Source organism: Coregonus clupeaformis, unplaced genomic scaffold (genome assembly GCF_020615455.1).
Source record: "Coregonus clupeaformis isolate EN_2021a unplaced genomic scaffold, ASM2061545v1 scaf0277, whole genome shotgun sequence".
Classification (NCBI taxonomy): Eukaryota; Metazoa; Chordata; class Actinopteri; order Salmoniformes; family Salmonidae; genus Coregonus; species Coregonus clupeaformis.
The window spans coordinates 266,551-285,000 of record NW_025533732.1 but is presented as its reverse complement, the minus strand read 5'-3'; the positions used below and the strand labels follow the sequence as shown (position 1 = coordinate 285,000).

The 18,450-nt window shown below is 42.4% G+C and overlaps 1 protein-coding gene across 1 annotated transcript in view; it reads right to left on the bottom strand.

Annotated features, from left to right (window-relative positions):
• Nucleotides 1-17,641, bottom strand: part of LOC121586783 (zinc finger protein 40) — a 96,560-nt gene extending 78,919 nt beyond the window's left edge. The window contains exons 1-2 of the mRNA XM_045214552.1: nt 17,509-17,641; nt 12,591-12,756 (exon numbers count right to left, since the gene is read on the bottom strand). Coding sequence (XP_045070487.1) covers nt 12,591-12,630 — 40 coding nt within the window. The 5' untranslated portion in view covers nt 12,631-12,756; nt 17,509-17,641. The remainder of the gene's footprint in view (nt 1-12,590; nt 12,757-17,508) is intronic.
• Between the last annotated feature and the right edge of the window lie 809 nt (nt 17,642-18,450).

Below are 18,450 nucleotides of genomic sequence, written 5' to 3'. Positions count from 1 at the left end.
CCCTGAACCCGTCCCAGCCTGTCTGTTGTAGTTACTGTTGCTAAAACCCCGGGTTCCTCCTGCCTCCGGGGGAAAACTTCCCTTTGTGTGAATCTGTGCTGGTTTCACGCTCTCATTTCAAGGAGGTACAGTACAGAGAGACTGGTTTGGCTGCCTAAGCATGACACGACATGTATAGGAGTCACAGTGTTAACTCTTTCTCTGCACCACACACTGCAGTTTAGCTAAGCTCAATGAAGTGTATAGTAGACAGACATACAGACTGTTGCTATCCCCGTGGGCTGAATTCAGCCTAGTCTATACAACATACCGTTTTATTTCATATTTAACATGTATTTATCTAGGAAGTCCCATTGAGGTCAGGATTCCTAGTTATTTATTTATATTTTACAAGGGAGACCTGGCCAGTAATATAGGGTATGCTTGTTGGGCTATTACTTAGGCTAATTATGAATCTGGTGTCAAGCATACAGGGTCCAATCCAGCCCTGGGTAAAGTGCTCACAAAGCTGACCTAGTTGCTTATTGGGTGGGCGTCTCCTGGAGGATGATTTAAGTGTGTTGGGAGATGGGATCTCCCAGTGGCTACTGAGACCCTGACCCCAGCCTCCAATCCAGCCATGGGTAAAGTGCTTACTGAGGGTATCCTGGAGGATGATCTAAGTATGGTACTGGCCGATCTAAGTATACTCCTGTGGTGACCCTGAGCTGGGCTGGGTGTTCACTGAGGGATTCACTAAGGGTCAGGGCAGGAGAGGACAAGGCAGGGCAGGAGAGGACAAGGCAGGGCAGAGTAGGACAAGGCAGGATAGGACAAGGCAGGATAGGACAAGGCAGGGCAGGAGAGGACAAGGCAGGATAGGACAAGGCAGGACAGGATAGAACAAGGCACGACAGGAGAGGACAAGGCAGGATAGGACAAGGCAGGGCAGGAGTGGACAAGGCAGGGCAGAGGAGGACAAGGCAGGATAGGACAAGGCCTGACAGGAGAGGACAAGGCAGGGCAGGACAGGACAAGGCAGGGCAGGACAGGACAAGGCAGGATAGGACAAGGTAGGGCAGGAGAGAACAAGGCAGGGCAGGACAAGGCAGGGCAGGAGAGGACAAGGCAGGAAAGGACAAGGCAGGGCAGGAAAGGACAAGGCAGGGCAGAGGAGGACAAGGCAGGAGAGGAGAGGACAAAGCAGGATAGGACAAGGCAGGGCAGGAGAGGACAATGCAGGGCAGAGGAGAGGAGGACAAGGCAGGATAGGACAAGGCAGGACAGGACAAGGCAGGGCAGGAGAGGACAAGGCAGGATAGGACAAGGCAGGGCAGGAGAGGACAAGGCAGGGCAGAGGAGAGGATGACAAGGCAGGATAGGACAATGCAGGATAGAACAAGGCAGGGCAGGAGAGGACAAGGCAGGTCAGAGGAGGACAAGGCAGGATAGGACAAGGCAGTGCAGGATAGGACAAGGCAGGATAGGACAAGGCAGGGCAGGATAGGACAGGTCAGGGCAGGAGAGGACAAGGCAGGATAGGACAAGGCAGGGCAGGAGAGGACAAGGCAGGACAGAGGAGGACAAGGCAGGGCAGGAGAGGACAAGGCAGGGCAGAGGAGGACAAGGCAGGATAGGACAAGGCAGGGCAGGAGAGGACAAGGCAGGATAGGACAAGGCAGGTCAGAGGAGGACAAGGCAGGATAGGACAAGGCAGGACAGAGGAGGACAAGGCAGGATAGGACAGGTCAGGGCAGGAGAGGACAAGGCAGGATAGGACAAGGCAGGGCAGGAGAGGACAAGGCAGGACAGGACAAGGCAGGGCAGGAGAGGACAAGGCAGGATAGGACAAGGCAGGGCAGGAGAGGACAAGGCAGGGCAGAGGAGAGGATGACAAGGCAGGATAGGACAATGCAGGATAGAACAAGGCAGGGCAGGAGAGGACAAGGCAGGTCAGAGGAGGACAAGGCAGGATAGGACAAGGCAGGGCAGGATGGGACAGGTCAGGGCAGGAGAGGACAAGGCAGGATAGGACAGGAAACGGCAGGATAGGACAAGGCAGGGCAGGAGAGGACAAGGCAGGACAGAGGAGGACAAGGCAGGGCAGGAGAGGACAAGGCAGGATAGGACAAGGCAGGGCAGAGGAGGACAAGGCAGGACAGAGGAGGACAAGGCAGGATAGGACAAGGCAGGGCAGAGGAGGACAAGGCAGGAGAGGACAAGGCAGGATAGGACAAGGCAGGGCGGGAGAGGACAAGGCAGGGCAGGAGAGGACAAGGCAGGGCAGAGGAGGACAAGGCAGGATAGGACAAGGCAGGGCAGGATAGGATAAGGCAGGGCAGGGCAGGATAGGACAGGGTAGGGTAGGAAAAGACAGGGCAGGACATGCTAGGGCAGGGCAGGGCAGGAACTGCTAGGGAAGGACAGGGCAGGACAGGGCAGGACATGCTAGGGCAGGTCAGGGCAGGAACTGCTAGGGAAGGACAGGGCAGGACAGGGCAGGACATGCTAGGGCAGGTCAGGGCAGGAACTGCTAGGGAAGGACAGGGCAGGACAGGGCAGGACATGCTAGGGCAGGGCAGGGCAGGAACTGCTAGGGAAGGACAGGGCAGGACAGGGCAGGACATGCTAGGGCAGGTCAGGGCAGGAACTGCTAGGGCAGGACAGGGCAGGACAGGTCAGGGCAAGACAGTTACACAGTGCCTTCAGAAAGTATTCACACCCCTTTACTCTTTCCACATTTTATTGTGTTACAGCCTGAATTTAAAACGGATTCAATTTAGATTTTGTGTCACTGATCTACACACAATTCAGTGGGGGAAAAAAGTATTTAGTCAGCCACCAATTGTGCAAGTTCTCCCACTTAAAAAGATGAGAGAGGCCTGTAATTTTCATCATAGGTACATGTCAACTATGACAGACAAATTGATCCAGAAAATCACATTGTAGGATTTTTTATGAATTTATTTGCTTATTATGGTGGAAAATAAGTATTTAGTCACCTACAAACAAGCAAGATTTCTGGCTCTCACAGACCTGTAACTTCTTCTTTAAGAGGCTCCTCTGTCCTCCACTCGTTACCTGTATTAATGGCACCTGTTTGAACTTGTTATCAGTATAAAAGACACCTGTCCACAACCTCAAACAGTCACACTCCAAACTCCACTATGGCCAAGACCAAAGAGCTGTCAAAGGACACCAGAAACAAAATTGTAGACCTGCACCAGGCTGGGAAGACTGAATCTGCAATAGGTAAGCAGCTTGGTTTGAAGAAATCAACTGTGGGAGCAATTATTAGGAAATGGAAGACATACAAGACCACTGATAATCTCCCTCGATCTGGGGCTCCACGCAAGATCTCACCCCCGTGGGGTCAAAATGATCACAAGAACGGTGAGCAAAAATCCCAGAACCACACGGGGGGGACCTAGTGAATGACCTGCAGAGAGCTGGGACCAAAGTAACAAAGCCTACCATCAGTAACACACTACGCCGCCAGGGACTCAAATCCTGCAGTGCCAGACGTGTCCCCCTGCTTAAGCCAGTACATGTCCAGGCCCGTCTGAAGTTTGCTAGAGTGCATTTGGATGATCCAGAAGAGGATTGGGAGAATGTCATATGGTCAGATGAAACCAAAATAGAACTTTTTGTTAAAAACTCAACTCGTCGTGTTTGGAGGACAAAGAATGCTGAGTTGCATCCAAAGAACACCATACCTACTGTGAAGCATGGGGGTGGAAACATCATGCTTTGGGGCTGTTTTTCTGCAAAGGGACCAGGACGACTGATCCGTGTAAAGGAAAGAATGAATGGGGCCATGTATCGTGAGATTTTGAGTGAAAACCTCCTTCCATCAGCAAGGGCATTGAAGATGAAACGTGGCTGGGTCTTTCAGCATGACAATGATCCCAAACACACCGCCCGGGCAACGAAGGAGTGGCTTCATAAGAAGCATTTCAAGGTCCTGGAGTGGCCTAGCCAGTCTCCAGATCTCAACCCCATAGAAAATCTTTGGAGGGAGTTGAAAGTCTGTGTTGCCCAGCGACAGCCCCAAAACAAGATTGCTCTAGAGGAGATCTGCATGGAGGAATGGGCCAAAATACCAGCAACAGTGTGTGAAAACCTTGTGAAGACTTACAGAAAACATTTGACCTGTGTCATTGCCAACAAAGGGTATATAACAAAGTATTGAGAAACTTTTGTTATTGACCAAATACTTATTTTCCACCATAATTTGCAAATAAATTCATTAAAAATCCTACAAATGTGATTTTCTGGAAAAAATGAGGCCAATGGTGAATTTAAAACAGTTACAGAGTTTAATGGTTGTGATGTGAGAAAACTGAGGATGGATCAACAACATTGTAGTTACTCCAGAATACTAACCTAATTGACAGAGTGAAAAGAAGGAAGCCTGTACAGAATAAAAATATTCCAAAACATGCAACCGTTTGCAACAAGGCACTTTTGTAATACTGCAAAGAATGTGTCAAAGAAATGAACTTTATGTCCTGAATAAAAGCGTAATGTTTGGGGCAAATCCAACACAACACATCACTGAGTATCACTCGTCATATTTTCAAGCATGGTGGTGGCTGCATCATGTTATGGGTATGCTTGTCATCGACAAGGACTATGGAGTTTCTTTTTTATAAAAAGAAACGGAATACAGCTATGAGCACAGGCAAAATCCTAGAGGAAAACCTGGTTCAGTCTGCTTTCCACCAGACACAGAGATGAATTCACCTTTCAGCAGAACAATAACCTAAAACACAAGGCCAAATATACACTGAAGTTGGTTACCAAGACGACATTGAATGTTCCTGAGTGGCCTAGTTACAGTTTTGATTTAAATCGGCTTGAAAATCTATGGCAAGACTTGAAAATGGCTGTCTAGCAATGATCAACAATCAAGTTGACAGAGCTTGAAGACTTTTTTAAAGAATAATGGGTAAATATTTTACAATTCAGGTGTGCAAAGCTCTTAGAGACTTACCCAAAAAGACTGTAATCACCACCAAAAGGTGCTTCTACAAAGTATTGACTCAGGGGTGTGACTACTTATGTAAATTGATATTTCTGTATTTCATTTTCAATATATCTGCAAACATTTCTACAAACATGTTTTCACTTTGTCATTATGGGATATTGTGTGTAGATGATTTTGTCCATTTTGAATTTGGGCTGTAACACAACAAAATGTGGAATAAGTCAAGGGGTGTGAATACTTTCTGAAAGCACTGTATCATGCTATCTCTAGGTTACCGTGTGAGTTAGATCAGGGAGGAGTGGCAACATTTACTCTGACCCCAACAATATGTAACCAGTAACCACTGGCTTTGACTCTGACCCCAACAATATCTAACCACTAACCACTGGCCTTGACTTTAACCTAGGGCTGTTACGGTGACAGTATTACCGCCATACCGGCGGTCACGAGTCATGACCTCAGTCAGGGTAAGTAGGCTTCTCCAAATTCCACATAACCGTTTAGTCACTGTAACTAGGCTTCTCCAAGCTCTGATGCTGCTGATGGTCATTAGTAGCCTACCAAACATGCTAACTGCCTGGTACTCAGCACTCTATTGTCCCTCTAATCACTCTGACATCAATGCAAATGTTATAAAATCTAATCAAACACTTCATGAGAGCCCATGAGCACATTGCTTTGCTTTACAACAGGAGTATAGCCTACCTTGCTGGCATGAAACTTAAACATGGGAAAAAGCATCCTCCATTCGCCATTTAAGTGAATAGAGGACATGTGGTCCTCTGTAGCTCAGCTTGCAGAGCACGGCGCTTGTAATGCCAAGGTAGTGGGTTCGATCCCCGGGACCACCCATACACAAAAAATGTATGCACGCATGACTGTAAGTCGCTTTGGATAAAAGCGTCTGCAAATGGCATATTATTATTATTCTGTATTTTTTTCACATGCCCCTGTTTCAAGACAGGTGCATGATAATGGTCCATTAAAAAAAAATTAAAAACGAATTTCACACATACAGTTCCAGTCAAAGGTTTAGACACACCTACTCATTCAAAGGTTTTTCTTTATTTTTACTATTTTCTACATCATAGAATAATAGTGAAGACATCAAAACTATGGAATAACACATATGGAATAATGAAGTAACCAAAAAAAAGTGTTAAACAAATCAAAATATATTTTATATTTGAGATTCTTCATAGTAGCCACCCTTTGCCTTGATGACAGCTTTGCACACTCTTGGCATTCTCTCAACCAGCTTCATGAGGTAGTCACCTGGAATGCATTTCAATTAACAGGTGTGCCTTGTTAAAAGTTAATTTGTGGAATTTCTTTCCTTCTTAATGCGTTTCAGCCAATCAGTTGTGTTGTGACAAGGTAGGGGGGTATACAGAAGATAGCCCTATTTGGTAAAAGACCAAGTTCATATTATGGCAAGAACAGCTCAAATAAGCAAAGAGAAATGACAGTCCATCATTACTTTAAGACATGAAGGTCAGCCAATACGGAACATTTCAGGAACTTTGAAAGTTTCTTCAAGTGCAGTCGCAAAAACCATCAAGCGCTATGATGAAACTGGCTCTTATGAGGACCACCACAGGAAAGGAAGACCCAAAGTTACCTCTGCTGCAGAGGATAAGTTCATTAGAGTTAACTGCACCTCAGATTGCAGCCCAAATAAATGCTTCACAGAGTTCAAGTAACAGACACATCTCAACATCAACTGTTCAGAGGAGACTGCGTGAATCAGGCCTTCATGGTCGAATTGATGCAAAGAAACCACAATTAAAGGACACCAATAAGAAGAAGAGACTTGCTTGGGCCAAGAAACATGAGCAATGGACATTAGACCGGTGGAAATGTGTCCTTTGGTCTGGAGTCCAAATTGGAGATTTTTGGTTCCAACCGCCATGTGTTTGTGAGACGAGGTGTGGGTGAACGGATGATCTCTGCATGTGTATTTCCCACCGTAAAAGCATGGAGGAGGAGGTGTTATGGTGTGGGGGTGCTTTGCTGGTGACACTGTCTGTGATTTATTTAGAATTCAAGGCACACTTAACCAGCATGGCTACCACAGCATTCTGCAGCGATACGCCATCCCATCTGCTTTGGGCTTACTGGGACTATCATTTGTTTTTCAACAGGACAATGACCCAACACACCTCCAGGCTGTGTAAGGGCTATTTTACCAAGAAGGAGAGTGATGGGGTGCTGCATGAGATGACCTGGCCTCCACACTCCTCCGAGCTCAACCCAATTGAGATGGTTTGGGATGAGTCTGACGACAGAGTGAAGGAAAAGCAGCCAGCAAGTGCTCAGTATATGTGGGAACTCCTTCAAGACTGTTGGAAAACCATTCCAGGTGAAGCTGGTCGAGACCATGCCAAGAGTGTGCAAAGCTGTCATCAAGGCAAAGAGTGGCTACTTTGAAGAATCTCAACAACAAAAAAACAAAAAAATGATTTGTTTAACACTTTTTTTGGTTACTACATGATTCCATATGTGTCATTTCATCGTTTTGATGTCTTCTCTATTATTCTACAATGTAGAAAATAGTAAAAAAATAAAGAAAAACCCTTGAATGAGTAGGTGTGTCCAAACTTTTGACTGGTAGTGTATTTTGAACTTATCAGAATGCATTCACGCCCAGTTAATGAAATATATAATGGTATCTAAAGAAGGCAGTTCAGTTAACATATTGAGGGAGATTCCATGTATTTTTCCTTTAAAGGGTAGCCTAAAAAAAAAAATCCACCTAGTTAAATGTTTTTGCCCCCTACACATCAATTGTTCCCCATTTTGCAAACAGTGTTTGCCTAGCTAAAGCAGGGGAGAAGAAATACTGAGTATTAGTGAGAAGACACCTTCTATAAAAAGACAGGAGGAAGGCAGCCTTGGTGCTATAATAAAAACAAGTCTGGGCATTTTTAGGGGCACAATAAAGAGAACAATGGGGTAGCTAAGGGTGAGCTATGGTGCTACCACGGGTGATTGACCCGATACAGACCAAACCCCACACAAACTGAACAGTGCTGAGTCTAAATATCATAAAAGTTTGCAAAAACCACTGACATAAATAATACAAGACAATAAATAATTCAAGGTCTTAGACACTTGTTATTGAGCATAATTACATTTTCAGCAAATATGTTGAATTTTTCATCTTTAAAATAGCTAAAAATAAGCTATCCCTTTAGGCTGTTAAAGCTGCAATATGTAACTTCATGGGCGAACCGACTAAATTCACATGTGTGTGTGTTATAGATCTGTCATTCTTATTGAAAGCAAGTCTAAGAAGCGGTAGATTTGTTCTATGTGCTCTATTTCTATGCTTCCCGTTCTAAAGTTTTGTTTTTCCATCTTTTAATTTCGGTTTTGTACACCAGCTTCAAACAGCTGAAAATACAATATTTTGGGTTTTGGAAATAAATGTTTCACAGCAGGTTAGATGGTATAATGATTCTCTACACAATGACTGCTAGTTTTGTCACAAACTGAAATTAGGCGAACTACAAAAAAAAATTTGCAACCAGGAAATGGCAGAGCGATTTCTGCATATTGCACCTTTAAGGTTCTCAATGGTGATTGAATGTATGATGGCCATGAAATGTGACTCTGTCAGTCAGTGATGGGAGAATGAGTGACAGGCCAGGCCAAGGGAAACTACTGTTTTGACCCGTCTCCCGCCCAGAACTGCTTGGAAACCAAGTGCCGGAGTTCCGCCATTCCTGTCATGTTGACACCACAAACACACACACCGGAGTGTCACCCTGTTTTAACTTCACCTGCCAGTACCAATCCAGCTGGGTTGGGAGTCAATATAACAATTCATCTTTTGTATCTCTTAACAGGACTTAATGTGACAACCTCCAGAGAAGACATGAACACACACACACACACACACACACACTAGGGTGGTTCCCTTATTGACATGATTGTCCGTAACCATGGTGCGAGTATTCATTACAGAGCTTCAAGCCAAAAAGAATAAGGAAGGAACTTTGATCTTCGAAGGACCCAGCTCAAACAACTGACGTCTATATACTTTGCCAAACTAATTTTGGATATTTTCAAATGTAATTATTTTTTGCCAAAGCCACAGTTTTTTTCCTGGAGTTTGTTATTTTTCATATATTTATTGAACACACTTTTTGTTATTTTTCATATATTTATTTAACACACTGCATTAGACCAAGAAGAAAACAGGCTGTTATAGATTGTGACAGGATACATACAGGAATGTTGTCTTGAGGTCTGACTGAGCATCAACATGTGATTGCCTGGGGCAGTTTGGAGAGGAGCCTGTGTGCAATTCCCAAGTAGAGCATTAGGAGGATCTGAGAGGTATGACAGTCACTGCAGTAGAATGTGACTGAGCATGTCATAGCACAGAGCAGCAGCATTTCCTGTCTGACTAATAAAGCCCCCTGAGCACAGAGAGGAGAAGTGATGAAACAGGTCAAAGGTCAAACACCACAATACAAAAGCTATAAGCAATCTACCGAGATGTATTTTTAATATATCTAGTTCTCTCATTTCCTTGAGTTCCTTCTGAAACCATAGAAGTAGTCACAACACAGAAGCTGTACAATCCCCTACAGATGTAGGATCTTAATTTGTTCCTGCGCAGCAGGGAATGCAATCTTGGAAGTTTATTTTTAAGTTTAAAAAAGGCTTGTAGTTTCCACTTTAAAATGTCAGACTTTATTTGCCATAACAAAAAATGTATCAACCCCTACAAAAAAATGTCCATTCATTATAATCCACATTTCCTGTTGCTGCAGAATTATTTTTCTACTGTAGCAAACTGGCTCATTTTTACATTTACATTTTAGTCATTTAGCAGACGCTCTTATCCAGAGTGCATACTTTTTCGTACTCAAATTAAGATCCTACATCTGTTTTTAGTTTTCATATACTATACAGATATCTGGTCATGTAATTTCCTTGCGTTCCTTCTGTCTGAAACAACATTGAGAAACTGGTGGAGGAGAAAGAGAAAGACATGCCAGAGAGAATGGGACATCCTTGTTCACTGCAGTACTTGTTTTTGAAACAAACCAAATCCATACTTTGCCATAGGAAACAATTGATCAAGCTTCCTTCCATTCCTTAATCAGACATTTCTTATTATTTTTCATATGCGCATTTATATTGATCGATTTATATTGATCGTTGCTAACTTTCTTACAGCTCATAACATAATGTTGCCCCAAACTATAAGTTCATCCTTTAGACCACAGCTGGTATGAACATACCCCCATTACCAAACATTGACCTCATTAACAAAAAAACGACCCCTGCTACTACTACTACTACTACTAATAATAATAATAATAATAATAATAATAATAAAATTGGGCGGTTTAGACTCAAATAGTAACTGGTCGAACGTGACTGGGGAAATGTACACTTTCACAGTCCTCCATTGGGCAGTTTGCTGTTCTAAAACGAAAGTATTTATGTTGTTTGGCCAAGTAAGTAATAACAATGCAGGGTGGGGTTATATGATAAGCAAACAGACAAAGGGAGCTTTTTCTCATTTTACTCATGTGGACTTTGCATGCAGCATGCAACACACACACACACGCACACACACACACACACACAGACACACAGACACGCACACACACACACGCACACAGACACACACACACACACACACAGACGCACACACACACGCACACACACACACACACACACAGAGACACAGACACGCACACACACAGACACACACACACAGACGCACACACAGACGCACACACACACGCACACAGACGCACACACACACACACACACACAGAGACACACGCACACAGACACACGCACACAGACACACGCACACACACAGACGCACACAGACACACGCACACACAGACGCACACACAGACACACACACGACACACACACACGCACACACAGACACACACAGACACACACGCACACACAGACACACACAGACACACGCACACACACACAGACACACACACACAGACACGTAACGCATAATCATCCGATAATTAGCATGGGACAGCCATTGGTAGAGATTAGGGTTGCAAAGGGAGGGTATATTACTGGTAACTTTCTAAATTTACCAGTAAACTACCAGAATTTTGGTAACTTTCAAGTTTGTTTTGGAATTTATCACAAGACATCTAGTGGCTCTTTTGGGTACTTCAGATTATCACAGGTGTCTGTAATTATCTCTGGCCCTCTGTGTGGCCGTATCACATGTAAAATATATAAAATTATGAAATAAGATGAATTTAAAATAAAAAATAGAACGAGAAAGCTGTAAAACATGATCCTAAATATAAACCATCAACTTAGTGAATACCATTGGTGTTTAATATGAGTGTTTAATATTGGTGTTTAATATGAGGGTTTCAGCATGAAATATTATTTCATATTTTGTACACTTTATTTATTTTACTATGTCAACATGTATTTGTTGTTAATGTTTTGGCACCAAACTGGTGGCAGTTGTGAAAAAAGTAAATAGTTGGAAGAGTTGCAGAGTTAATTGAAATAATGCCATTGTTGATTAGATGCTTTGTTCATTAATTAGGCTGTATTCTCTTGAACCATATGGTCTATCTACTAGAACATGGACAATATGGACACAGATATAAAAAAGGAATACTATATATGAATACATTTAAAAAAAAAAAGTGATTAAAGTATAAATGACCAACGTTAAGATATATTGCCATAGATTACATGTTAATTACCAAAATGACTGAATGTTCTGATAACGTTAGTAAATTACCAGTAGCTTTGCAGCCCTAGTAGATATCAAAGGAAATTAATGCAGCCGGAGAATAGCTCTGCTCTTGATTAACAGGCATGCATTTGTAAACATGAACATAAGCCATAATAGCTTACACAATAACAGACTCCAACCACAACTAACATACAGACTCCAACCACAACTAACATAGACTCCAACCATAACTAACATACAGACTCCAACCACAACCAACATACAGACTCCAACCACAACCAACATACAGACTCCAACCACAACCAACATACAGACTCCAACCATAACCAACATACAGACTCCAACCATAACCAACATACAGACTCCAACCATAACCAACATACAGACTCCAACCATAGACCAACATACAGACTCCAACCATAACCAACATAGACTCCAGCCATAACCAACATACAGACTCCAACCATAACCAACATACAGACTCCAATGATAAAGGCCTAAAGGGAGGTTCCACCATATCATTACACTATGTATTCTACTTCTATGGTTTCCACAGCACACACTGAAGGGAATATGAAGCACTAATAGAAATCGCGTGACAAAAGACTAACCAGCAAAATCACACATAAGGGAAGTGGACAACCATGTCTCAGCAGATTCTATAGACATTTGGTCTGTGTGGACAGAGAAGTGTGTAGGGGACTGCGGTTAAGACAGATGGCTCAGTGATCCCTTCCTCTGTCTCTGTATTGCTCCCTCCATCACTTGCTTTTGAATATTGAAAGTCTAAACTAAAGATGACCTGACAGAAAATAGAATGTAATAGGATAGGATAGGATTTGATAGGATAGAACACAAGTCACATTCAAAACACTCAATTTCAGGTTGGGGACTCACCTTTAAGGTTCTTGGGGTTGTTCTGCTTTGTGCGTGGCATTTTTTTTTTCTCTCCGGTTGGTTGGTTCACTCACTGACACATCTTCTGGAAGGTGGTAGATTGTCTAATGCAGGTAGACCAGCAGGGGGACAGCTGACTCCACATACACACAGTCAGGGACACCCTCTGGGTTCACACACAAACAGCAGAGTGGTCAGCGTCAGCTCAACACACACAGAGAAGATCAATAAACAGAAAGCATGCAGTCTTCCGTGTGTGTGTGTGTGTGTGTGTGTCAGGGTTTCCGTCAGGGTTATCGTCAGGAAAATTTGGCGCCCGGACAACGTGACCGCCAAGAATTTAATTTACCAGACATTTGAGAAATTTACCGGACATCCATATGCATTGGGGCGCATTAGGGCGTCCTCCCACGGTGCTCAAAATCACATTTAGATTTTATTGTAATTCATTTAAAAATAATACACATTTGGTATAGAACGATGCTCATGACAGGTTTTATTGAAAAGCAAAAAACACTGACGATTGCATCTTCATCCCTGCTATAAACCATACATTAATATCATTTAAAAAGAAAAAAAACATGTTTGCCTAGAAGTCGCCTTCACAGTAATAAAACACAACTTCTAAATATAATATTTGTAATAATACAAATGTGCCAACGACCTGTCTTATAGGCTATTTGTATGAACATTTTAGTTAATAAATAACAAAAACACAGCTGTTTAAAAAATATATATAGATACAATCTAGGCCTCTCTAATTTAATTTAGCCTAGGCATTAAACATTTTAATTAAGCCTAATAAATAACAAAACATGGCTGTCTACAACACCAGAGCGTGCCCACTCCACACCCCATTCCAGCTGCTGTGCAGCACCATAGCAGTGGAAAGAGGCCACTCCAGGTGGTCACAAAATGAAGAAATATATAAAACTGATGTTGGACAATCAAATTCGATAACTAAATAAAATAAATTCATTAAGGTTGGTTAACTGAGAGAAAGCTTATTTTACAATGCTCCTGTGAAACGAGGTCCGCGCCATGCATGTATGAAAGCACTTGTTTCCAAAGCTCAATGTTTTGTTTCCAAGTGCTACTTAATAAAGCTCAACTGAAATGCACCGATTGCGCATGATACACATCATTACTCTACTGTAGTCTATCAATCCATTCCAAATCTTCATAGTCCTACTATACATGACACAGGATTTATTATAGAAACACATCACCTACACTAATGTCCCAGCAGCTTGAGGATTTATTACCCTATGAAGTATATTTGCATTTGAAGTCGGGCCACATCGACTGGTATTTCCATCAATGAATCAAAAGCATTATTATTTTCTTTCTCCCGGACAACTTGATTTATCTGCTTTTCATTTAAAAAAATTTAATGGCCAAAAGCTGGCATTTACTGTCCAACGGAAACCCTTGGGTGTGTGTGTGTGTGTGTGTGTGTGGGTGTGGGTGTGGGTGTGTGGGTGTGGGTGTGGGTGTGGGTGTGTGTGTGTGTCTCCTGTCCTCTCACTTGGCAGAGAGAACACTGCTGTTGTTGCGTCTGTCAGGTGTCACTTTCTAAATTCTTATTCCAGTCCAAACATATACAGTGTAAATTGTTATTCCAGTCCAAACGTACGCGGTCTAAATTCTTATTCCAGCTCAAACGTACATTGTCTAAATTCTTATTCCAGCTCAAACGTACATTGTCTAAATTCTTATTTCAATCCAAAAGTACATGGTCTAAATGCTAATTCCAGTCCAAACGTACATGGTCTAAATCAGGGTTCCCCAACTGCCGGCCCGTGGGTGATTTTATTTGGCCCTCAATTTTCGTAGGAAAAAAAACAACAGTTATTTATACATTTTTACTTTATTTATTGTTATTGTTGTTGGACATAAAAGACTAAAAACAACAACAAATCAGCTCCAAGTGATTTTAATTTAGGAAATCTGTTCCAAACTATTTCCATGCATAATAGTGAGATATACCTGTATTTGAACGTATACAAATGTAAGCAAGGTTTGAAATGATTATGTTTTAGTCAAATATTATATCTGTTTGGGCTTCTTGCGGTCAATTTGCAGTCTACAAATGATTTGTTTAATTATGTTCCGGCCCCCTCACCAGCCGCTCAAGAAAAAAGAAAAAAACAGCGGCAGCTGAATCTAGTTGATGATCCCTGGTCTAAATTCTTATTCCAGTCCAAACTTACATAGTCTAAATTCTTATTCCAGTCCAAACCAATGATGTATATAAACCTTGGATAGCTGATGCTATGTTTTGGCCATGGAGAGGGTTTGAAGCCACCGGTCGGCCATATTAGCACTCCTCAGAACGGCAGTCCATAGGAATAAATAGAATTATACAGTATTTTATTCAAACGTTTCAAGGACAAAATTACATGTTGTTGGAGTGGGGACAGTAACATTAGTACTTTCTAATAGAATATGCTTTAGGGACACTTTTGTTATATCTTTTTTCTTTGTTTATGTTTAGCTCACATAATATAATTTAAAAGTATGCATTAAGGTGTCTGTAACAGAATAAATGTGGCAAAAACAAATGTAGACATTTGCATTTTTATAGCTTCCAAAATATTTTCTACAATGGTGGGGGATTGCCAAAATGGAGGTGCGGTAGCTTCAATACAGCACAGCGCCCCCTGTCGGTCATCTAGTGTATATACAAATCATTGGTCCAAACGTACATTGTCTAAATTCTTATTTCAGTCCAAACCTACTCAAAATGAAAGGCACCAGCTAGGTTTGATGGTATAATGTCCATATGACAGGAGGGCGCTCCTGCGACTGAAATCAGGTGAATTCTGGACAGGTGCTGAGGTGTGAATGCATCTATCTCCATACAAATATCAACCCTGGAGTAACTATCTCTAGTCTGATCTAAGCCCAGAGGAGATGGCTGTTGTTTTTGGTAAATGCCTGATTGACAAGTCCATGTCAGATAAGCATCCCTGCCCTTCGCTTTGACGACACACGTTCCGAATGATGAAAGGTGCCAACACTAAGGCCTTGTGTCTGGCGAGGAAACAGCGCTCCGGGGTGCTTCGGCAGTTAGCGGGCAGGGCTACTATCAGACTGATCATATTGTAAAAGTTAACACTCCATAGGTCATTGCATGACCATCAGACCTACGCAAACACTGAAAGGCGCAATGTGCTCTCATAGCTTCAGTATCATTATTTTTTTTTTTTGTATTGCTGCCCTTTTTACAGAGGATGATCGGGACAATTGTTTTTCTTTATGCAAATCTGAGCTCTGCATATGAAACATTAGCAGAAAAAAGGGGGATGTTGAAGCTAAATGTTACCAAACCTCAACCTTTCAAAACCCACGGCAAAGCATAGCACTCTTGCAGAATCATCAGCAGATAGCCCTCCCTCAGCCCTCCAATACATTGCCCTGAATTATCTACACATAAATAAATAAAACATCTTTATTAAAAATGACAAAAACCTTTGAAATATTATGTTCTGCATGCTTTTAGATAATTCCCTTCATGACGTTACTAAAACATCCTATTCTAGTATTCATAAAAATCAACCTCGTCCAATCCCTTCCACTGAACATTATGTTTCAGCATCAAGTCTATGTTCCGTTTGCCAATGTTACATAACAGTCAGTTACTACAACTGTAAGATGTTTAACCATACACTGCTACATGTGCGCTGCCACAGCAATGACATCATTCTCGAAGTCAGTGGAATATATCGGCAGTGATGTACATAGCGCCTGCACCAGTCACACAATCAAACATGTAGACCTAAGCACCCACCTGCCTCGCAGAACGAAGGCCAGGTCGAATGCTTGACGCTTCAGACGATGCTGCATGTCAGGAGGGGACCAAAGACGTGCATGTGCGGCGCGCGTGTCATCTGATAAATATTTCAGGAAACACCCCGAAACTGACAGCTTGATGAGGACGCCACAATGAGCTGCTGATTAAATGCTGCAGTAGGCCTAAAACTGACTGAATTAAATGCTCTCTCTCAGTCACTGACGGCTGACTCACTCAACACACACCTAGGAGGATTCCTTCCAGTCACCTTGCAGCATTTTACAGCAACATTGTAGCCGCATGTAAAACAATAGACACGATGTCCTGCATTATGAAATATCCATATTGAATAGCCAAACCCGTCTGTGACATAATCAAATCAGTCTAACCAACCAATAGCGGTGGCTTCAAGTGACACATCTAAACAGGTCAAACACCCCTGTTTCCTTGTAGCCGTTCATCAATGTGCTTGAACAATCCATGTTACATCACATGTCCATCATATTTTCCGGGAACGCAGTCTAAATCAAAAACAATATATTGTTATAACGTATTTTCTGCCTGTAGCACCAGCAACACATGAGGGAGGAGTCAGGGAAAACCCCTCGCTCTCTGCAACAGTCCAACGGCGGCACTTCCCTAATTCAACAAAATGCGACATTTTCAACACTTTGTTTGCCATGTGTTGCGTAACATGTAAACACTGGCTAAAGTATCAGATAAATGGCAATATATAGGTCTTACCTATGGGCGCAAAATAGGCACATTCAGTACACGTTGCGTAGCAAGCAAGACAGTAACATTACACACACCACATTCGAATGCTGCAGACGTCTACCCCAAAACAACGATGCTATGGTAACCAACGACGGCTCTGAAATCTTGACTTGTTTGGTCCTAAAATTTGACATTCCTTCTTTGCAAACGAAAAAGCACAGGCGTGAACTAAACGAAACAAAACGGTGATGGCCTTGAGAAAAGAACTAGCCGAAACAGCTAGAACGTCCCCGAAAGGCGCCCCGTGAAAACACTGCCAGAACACATCCCGGTGCAGACCGAAGTGGCCAACACACTAGCGATAAAATAAATAAATATACACAAACTACATTCAAATATACTTACAAGTGCAGTCTTAATATTAATAATTGTCAGGGATTTCAGGTGTAACACACCTTAACTGTAAGGAGAAAGGTCTATTTTTTTTTTTGCTGATTATTTTGTCTCTCTTCTCACTTTCTATTGCAGGAAACAGACAGGCCCACTGACGTCAACGGGGGTCCCGTCTCCGCCTCCCAACCACAGGATGTCATCTCCGGGAGGTATGCGACGGTCGAACTACGACCGAATAAATGACTGAAAACAATATCACCAAGGCCTTACGTTTTACTTTATACATACACATTCATTTAAATCGTATATCAACTAAGTGTAGATCATATGTACAACTTAAAAACAGTCTTAAATAGTTTTTATTTGAAGTATCGTTTGTCGCCCACCCCCCTAAAGATCTCCCCTTTGCGCTGAAGGTTTTCCCGGAGGTTCCTTTTTTTCTGGTCACGTTGCACCCCTCCACTGCCGACCGGGCTTTCCCATGCAGATCTCCCGTAGCAATTACTAACCATATAAACGCCTAATAGACTTTGGCCTTGCCTGAGGTATCGAGGGTGAGTTTGAAAATCGAAGATTATACAGCTGCTATTAAAAATTGTCGGATACATAAGAGGAATGGACCGTAGCTCAAATCTACACTACGGTGCCATGCAGTGATTGCGGTTAGTTTTCCCCCACAATCATATACATATAGTATAGTATAAATCCAATTTATTTGAGCTTCTTTTCATTTTTATGAAATAAAAACTTGTATAATACTAGCCTTCTATAAATAAATTGGATAAGATGCACCCAGCAAAATACCCCATACTTGACTGCCACTGCATTGCATTAAGAAATACTTATGGAATTGTATGCTGCACACATACACTACAGTGCATTCGGAAAGTATTCAGACCCCTTCCCTTTTTCCACATTTTGTTATGTTACAGCCTTATTGTAAAATTGATTACA